Source organism: Alosa sapidissima, chromosome 19 (genome assembly GCF_018492685.1).
Source record: "Alosa sapidissima isolate fAloSap1 chromosome 19, fAloSap1.pri, whole genome shotgun sequence".
NCBI lineage: Eukaryota > Metazoa > Chordata > Actinopteri > Clupeiformes > Clupeidae > Alosa > Alosa sapidissima.
In genome coordinates, this window is record NC_055975.1 from 30,670,656 (window position 1) to 30,678,155 (window position 7,500).

A 7,500-nucleotide genomic window follows, 5' to 3' on the forward strand; every position below is an offset into this window, starting at 1 on the left:
CTGCGGAGAACACGGACAGCTTGGCCTCGTCGATGTCCTGCTGGGAGAAGCTTCCTGCACGCGCCCAGTCCACGCCCCCACGGAATGCTGAGAGTGTCGCCATGGAGTTTGGGTCCCTTGGCAATGACAGAAACAACACAGGAAGTGACATCATGTCTTATAAAACAACAGTGTTAACACACATACACATACTTAAGTCCTTTTTCCACTGAATGCTATCTACTCGACTCTACTCAACTCAACTCTGTCATGGTACCCTCTTTAATGTAGCTGGGGGCCATAGCGACGCAGAAGGAAACAAGCATGGCGTCATTAACGTGGGACACACAGTAGTAATAACAATATCAACAACGGAGGAAATGCGCTACGTTAACGTGCTTGTTGTGCTAGCACAGTATGGCTGCGCTACGTTAACGTGCTTGTTGTGCTAGCACAGTATGGCTGCGCTAGTTAACGTGCTTGTCGTGCTAGCACAGTATGGCTGCGCTACGTTAACGTGCTTGTTGTGCTAGCACAGTATGGCTGCGTTAGCTTGTCGTGCTAGCACAGTATGGCTGCGTTACGCTAACGTGCTTGTCGTGCTAGCACAGTATGGCTACGTTAACGTGCTTGTCGTGCTAGCACAGTATGGCTACGTTAACGTGCTTGTCGTGCTAGCACAGTATGGCTGGGGTATTTTTTAATTTTTTAAATGACGGCCTTATCCAGAACACAGCAATGTCAATAGCGACCAATCAGTAACCTGCTCGCCACCTTCTGGTATCGCGACCAATCAGTAACCTGCACGTCACCTTCTGGTTTCGCCTCAGCTCACTTGAAACCAGAAATAGCACCAGATTCTGCTAATGGAAACCCAACTAAAGTGAGTAGAGGTGAGGAGAGTTGAGCTGATACCATGCAGTGGAAAAGGGGCTTTAGAAATCCACATTCACAAACTTGCAAACACACACACACACACACACTCACCTGTAGGAGTAAAAGGAAAAGACTCCTCCCCCTCCCATCCTAGCTCCGCCTCCATAGGCCCCGCCCTTCTCTCTGATTTCACCGTGAAGATACTTCGCTGTCATCAGACGTGCCAAGATGGACAGACTAGAGGGAGAGAGAGGGAGAGAGAGAACCAGCCTATCAAGCTTGACATTGTTGATGTAAGATAGTCATGCTGGTTTGCTAGAATGACCAACATAAGCTGGCATGGTCAGTTAAACAGGCAGTGTACACCAGCAACACCAGCTAAAATTACCAGCTTGAGGTGGTACGACAAGCAAGGAAGCTGTTGATTTCAGCAGGGATGTGTAATGTTTGAGAATTCCACAACATAAATTCACGCAGTCCTTTCTCTGAATACCAGCAGTTGAGACACAATGGTGTGTTTAGATCATATGCCCTACTGCCCTACTGTTTGGAAAACTCTCCAATTTAGACTCAGACTTGCCAGAAGAGTTTTTGGACACATTTTAAAAAAATATTTTATGTTTATTTGTACAGCACAAAAGCAAATAGTAAATAAGATGTTACCTGGCTAGTTAGTCTGTGTGTGTGTGTGTGTGTGTGTGTGTGTTACCTGGCGTAGTCTGGGTGTGTGAGGGGGATGGTGCGCACACACTCGCTCACAAAGTTCACTGGAAATGGGAGCTGATAGAAGGTCTTCATCTGGCACGGCTGGAAGTTGGGCTCCTGCCAACAGAACGACAGTCTGAGTGTGTGCGTGTGCGTGCATGTGTGTGTGTGTGTGCGTGTGCGTGCATGTGTGTGTGTGTGCGCGTGTGTGTGCATGTGTGTGTGCGTGCGTGTGTGAGGAAGAGACCGTTCAGTCACACGCACACTTCTGGTAAAGCATGCCCGTGGGGTTTTCCTGAAGCTCGGGGCAGTGTAAGCGTTGAAGAGTGATTGACAGCTCAACATCTAATCACTGATGCTAACTAACGTTAGATAGTTGGCTCACACACATTTCAGACGTGTGTGTACACATTGAATAAGTAAGTATGATTAAGTGCATGCAAAAGTGTGTGTGTGTGTGTGAAAATGTGTGTGTGTGTGTGTGTGTGTGTTAGACTTACTGAGATGAGTTTGCGAGTCGCTGAAGACCCTGAAGCAGCCAGTGGTTTCTGAGAGGACCAACAAACAACCCATGTGAACAACACAACAAACAGTCTATGTAAACAAAACAACAAACAACCCATGTAAACAACACAACAAACAACCCATGTGAACAACACAACAAACAGTCCATGTAAACAAAACAACAAACAACCCATGTAAACAACACAACAAAAAACCCATGTAAACAACACAACAAACAACCCATGTGAACAACACAACCCATGTAAACAGCACAACAAACAGTCCATGTAAACAGCACCACAGCACTATCGCATTGAGATCATTTGAAGCCCTAGTGGATATGGAGCACTAGTGGATATGGAGCACTAGTGGAGCACTAGTGGATATGGAGCACTAGTGGATATGGAGCACTAGTGGAGCACTAGTGGATATGGAGCCCTAGTGGATATGGAGCCCTAGTGGAGCACTAGTGGATATGGAGCACTAGTGGAGCACTAGTGGATATGGAGCACTAGTGGAGCACTAGTGGATATGGAGCACTAGTGGATATGGAGCACTAGTGGAGCACTAGTGGATATGGAGCCCTAGTGGATATGGAGCACTAGTGGATATGGAGCACTAGTGGATATGGAGCCCTAGTGGAGCCCTAGTGGATATGGAGCCCTAGTGGAGCCCTAGTGGATATGGAGCACTAGTGGATATGGAGCACTAGTGGAGCCCTAGTGGATATGGAGCACTAGTGGATATGGAGCACTAGTGGATATGGAGCACTAGTGGAAGTGGAGCCCTAGTGGATATGGAGCCCTAGTGGATATGGAGCACTAGTGGATATGGAGCACTAGTGGATATGGAGCCCTAGTGGAGCACTAGTGGATATGGAGCACTAGTGGATATGGAGCACTAGTGGAGCCCTAGTGGATATGGAGCACTAGTGGATATGGAGCACTAGTGGATATGGAGCACTAGTGGATATGGAGCCCTAGTGGAGCCCTAGTGGATATGGAGCACTAGTGGATATGGAGCACTAGTGGAGCCCTAGTGGATATGGAGCCCTAGTGGAGCACTAGTGGATATGGAGCACTAGTGGATATGGAGCCCTAGTGGATATGGAGCCCTAGTGGATATGGAGCCCTAATGGAGCACTAGTGGATATGGAGCACTAGTGGATATGGAGCACTAGTGGATATGGAGCACTAGTGGAGCACTAGTGGATATGGAGCACTAGTGGATATGGAGCACTAGTGGATATGGAGCCCTTAGTGATTTTTTCTGTACGTTTGTGGCGCTAACCAGAAAACCAGAAACTGTGTCTTAGGGACTCCGATCTCAATTCTAAGCAAAAAAGATCCTGATTCTCATTTTATCCAGAATCATGCATTCCTAACGGGAGTGTGTGTGTGTGTGTATGTGTGTGTGTGTGTTTTCTACTTTGTCCTTATCTCCCTATCACTACAGTAAAAAGATTGTTACCTGGACAACATGAGGGCGCACAGCTTTGCGTTCCTTCCTGGTGCTGGCAATATTTCCCATGAACCTCTCTGTTTCGGCTGCTGCAGCTGACAGCTTTTGGGGCGTTGCGTTTACTGCACACCTACACACACACACACACACACACAGGAAGCCGACATTCATGATTTATAGTGTCTCTTTAGGAGTAAGGGGTGAAAGCATGTGTTTGTCTATTTGTGTGTGTTTGAGTGAATGTGTGTGTGTGTGTTTGTTTGTGTGTGTTGTTGTGCATCAGTGTGTGTCTATGTGTGTGTGTTTTAGTGTAAGTGTGTTCGTTTGAGTGTGTTGTTGTGCACGTGTGTATTTTTGTGTGTTTTTGTGCATGTGTGTGTGTGTGTGTTTGTGAATGTGTTAGTTTGTGTGTGTTTTTTGTCTGTGTGTGTGATTTGAGTGTGTGTACCTCATGTTCTCGGGGTTGAGCAGGTGTCTCTTGATGCGGGGAAGTTTGCGTAAGACCGACGTCAGATCCGAGCTTTCCGCCACACGTTTCATAAACTTCACCTACAGACAAACATCATTAACGTCATCTTCATCATCATCATCATCATCATCATCACCACCATGGTGGGGGCTTGATGCTGATTGGTCATTTCCATCTTATCATACGTGTCACCATAGCGACCGCGCTGACCTGGTCCATGCCGCTGAGCGTCTCCTGGAGGTCGGCTGCAGGGGTCAGCGTGCGGGCGGCACGCGTCATGGCGTACATGTGACCGGAGTAAGAGATCCCATTGGCCAGCTCCTGAGCTGACATCATCACCAGCACACGGAGACGCTCCTCATCATCAAAGTGAGGACTGAGGAGAGAGAGGGAGAGAGGGAGAGAAAGCAGGAGAGAGAGAGAGAGAAAGCAGGAGAGAGAGAGAGAGAGAGAGAGAGAGAGAGGGAGGGAGAGAGAGGGAGAGGGAGGGAGGGAGAGAGAGAAAGCAGGGGAGAGAGAGAGAGAGAGGGAGAGTGAGTGAGTGAGTGTGAGTGAGTGAGTGAGTGAGTGAGTGAGTGAGTGAGTGAGTGAGTGAGTGAGTGAGTGAGTGAGAGAGAGAGAGAGAGAGAGGGAGGTGTGTGTGTCACCTGTTAAAGATCTCACTCCACAGATGAAACATCTCAGGCAGGTTTCTCTCCAGACAGGACGAGCTGAGCAGAACCCCCTGAGAACAACAACAGAACACTCAGACTGAGCAGAACCCCCTGGGAACAACAACAGAACACTCAGACTGAGCAGAACCCCCTGGGAACAACAACAGAACACTCAGACTGAGTAGAACCCCCAGAGAACAACAACAGAACACTCAGACTGAGTAGAACCCCCAGAGAACAACAACAGAACACTCAGACTGAGTAGTGAGCATGTGGAACCAGAGGAGAGGGAAACAGAACACTCCAAAAACTAAACACAACTACAGAGTGTGTGTGTGTGTGTGTGTGTGTGTGTGTGTGTGTGTGTGTACCTGTTCATACATGTCCAGGTCCGTGCTGTCTGGTAGAATCTGTGGCGTGACTGACATCCCTCCTGTGCGTAGTTCCATTTGCTGAGACTGCTGTCTGTAGTCTAGCTGGCCACAGCCCATCCTACACACACACAAAACACACATTAAACCCAATGACAAAGACTCATTAAATCCAATGCTAACTAGCCTTAGCTAGTTAATCTCCTCTGGAACAGACTCGTTGGACTACTAGCGCTAGATAGTGTCCAGAGGCTCAGACTCTATGAACCCAAAGCTAACTGGTGGCAGCTAGCTAAACCCAAAGCTGGAAATAGCTAGCTAAACCCAACACTAACTGGTGGCAGCTAAATCCAAAGTTAACTGGTGGCAGCTAGCTAAAACCAAAGCTAAGTTGTGATAGCTAGCTAAATCCAACTTGAAATGTACGACAGACGTGGGGACAGTGTGTGTGTGTGTGTGTGTGTGTGTGTGTGTGTGTGTGGTACCTGGTGACCACGCTGCAGAAGAGTGGTACGTAGGGCTTCAGGTCTTCGGGGAGTGTGTTGATGTTGCTGAGGGCTCTGAAGTAGACCATGCCGTTCGTGGGCTGCTCACAGTACTGCACCGGAACACCACCTGCAGACACACACACACACACACACAGCGTCGGCCCACAGTACAGTGACGTGTGTGTGTGTGTGTGTGTGTGTGTGTGTGTGTGTGTGTGTGTGTGTCCACAGTATCCCAGTGTTACACAGAGGCCCTATGGTTGGAGATAATGATCTGTTTCTGCTATGATTGGTGTCCGGCTGCCTTTGCAGTGTAACAAAGTGTGTTTGTGTGTGTGTGTGTGTGTGTGTGCTGTGTGGGTGCTGTGTGGGTGCTGTGTGTGCGTGCGTGCGTGCGTGGGTGTCCTACCTGCTGACCCCATCTGGACAGGTGTGTGTGGGATGGTGGGCTCGATATCAGACACCTTGAGTGCAGGTAAACATGAAGCATCCTGCTCAGCATTCTGCGCCGACAGCAGCTCTAAACCTACAACATATAGATTTACACACACACACACACACACACACACACACACACACACACACACACACACACACACACACACACACACACACACACACACACACACACACACACACACACACACACACACACACACACACACACACGCACGCACGCACGCACGCACATATACCCACACACACACAGCACACACATTATTGATAGTGGCCACATTTGGAGGTGTGTGTGTGTGTGTGTGTGTGTGTGTGTGTGTGGTGGGGGGGGGGTGTTGTGTGTGTGTGTCCTTAACATCTGCTGTGCTGCTGCTTTATTATTGTCAACAGAATCACATGACTGAATTATTGCACCTGTCAAATTTGTGTCCTAGTGTAATATTTGTTCTGAATTGTGGATATAAATAAAGAAGTAAACTCTGTGTGTGTGTGAGTGAAGGTGTGAGTGTGAGAGTGTGTGTGTGAGTGTGTGTTGGTAAGTACCAGGCGTTTTCTGACGCACCTTTGGGCCGATGGAATATAATATAATTTGTTTGGCCAATAATTGGCCCAAAGCAGACTGACACTGATCTGATCCAATAGCAGCTTCGTGCCAGGACCCCACCCCTCCCAGACTCAAATGTGATTCGACCGCATGAGTGGAGAAGTTAAGGAGGAAAAATAATGTTGAGCTGCTTATATGGCCAGATATGTCAGGGCCCAGTCCAGCCTTGTGTGTGTGCGTACCCTTCTGGTAGATGTGCTGCCGGTCACTCTAGGAGAGCTGGCGTGTGCGTGTGTGTGTGTGTGTGTGTGTGTGTGTGTGTGTACCCTTCTGGTAGATGTGCTGCCGGTCACTCTAGGAGAGCTGGCGTGTGCGTGTGTGTGTGTGTGTGTGTGTGTGTGTGTACCCTTCTGGTAGATGTGCTGCCGGTCACTCTAGGAGAGCTGGCGTGTGTGTATGTGTGTGTGTGTGTGTGTGTGCGTGCGTGTGTGTACCCTTCTGGTAGATGTGCTGCCGGTCACTCTAGGAGAGCTGGCGTGCGTGCGTGCGTGCGTGCGTGCGTGCGTGTACCCTTCTGGTAGATGTGCTGGCGGTCACTCTGGGAGAGCTGCTGGATCTTGGCCTGTAGTTTAGCCTCCTCCTGCTGCACCTGCTGCTGCTGGTAGCACTCCTCAGGGGCCATGGACAGGGTCAGCCTGTGGGGGTTATCCTGCAGGGACTCACACGCGTTAGGGCTGTGTGTGTGTGCCGCATATGTATGTGTGTACGTGTGCGTGTGGCGCATATGTACATGTGTGTGTGTGTGTGCTTGTACGTGTGTGTGTGTGTGTGTGTGTGTGTGTGCGTGGTGCATATGTACGTGTGTGTGTGTGTGTGTGTGCGTGTGGCGCATATGTATGTGTGCTGTACCTTGAAGTAGTGCTGGACCATGTCCTGTAGGTAGCGTGGGTTTTCCAGAAGCTTCTGACGGAAGAGCGACACACACTCACTGATC

At 49.0% G+C, this 7,500-nt stretch overlaps 1 protein-coding gene across 2 annotated transcripts in view; it reads right to left on the reverse strand.

Moving 5' to 3' along the window:
• The window catches only part of pitrm1 (pitrilysin metallopeptidase 1), a 23,392-nt gene that overhangs the window by 2,245 nt on the left and 13,647 nt on the right, over positions 1-7,500 (reverse strand). For both annotated transcript variants that reach the window (XM_042072012.1, XM_042072011.1), the window contains exons 13-25: positions 7,416-7,500; positions 7,077-7,215; positions 5,916-6,032; positions 5,504-5,633; positions 5,019-5,139; positions 4,642-4,718; positions 4,205-4,370; positions 3,974-4,074; positions 3,535-3,655; positions 2,061-2,108; positions 1,565-1,677; positions 967-1,092; positions 1-116 (exon numbers count right to left, since the gene is read on the reverse strand). The exon at positions 1-116 is cut by the window's left edge and continues 30 nt beyond it; the exon at positions 7,416-7,500 is cut by the window's right edge and continues 50 nt beyond it. In XM_042072012.1, the coding sequence (XP_041927946.1) occupies positions 1-116; positions 967-1,092; positions 1,565-1,677; positions 2,061-2,108; positions 3,535-3,655; positions 3,974-4,074; positions 4,205-4,370; positions 4,642-4,718; positions 5,019-5,139; positions 5,504-5,633; positions 5,916-6,032; positions 7,077-7,215; positions 7,416-7,500 (1,460 nt within the window). The remainder of the gene's footprint in view (positions 117-966; positions 1,093-1,564; positions 1,678-2,060; positions 2,109-3,534; positions 3,656-3,973; positions 4,075-4,204; positions 4,371-4,641; positions 4,719-5,018; positions 5,140-5,503; positions 5,634-5,915; positions 6,033-7,076; positions 7,216-7,415) is intronic.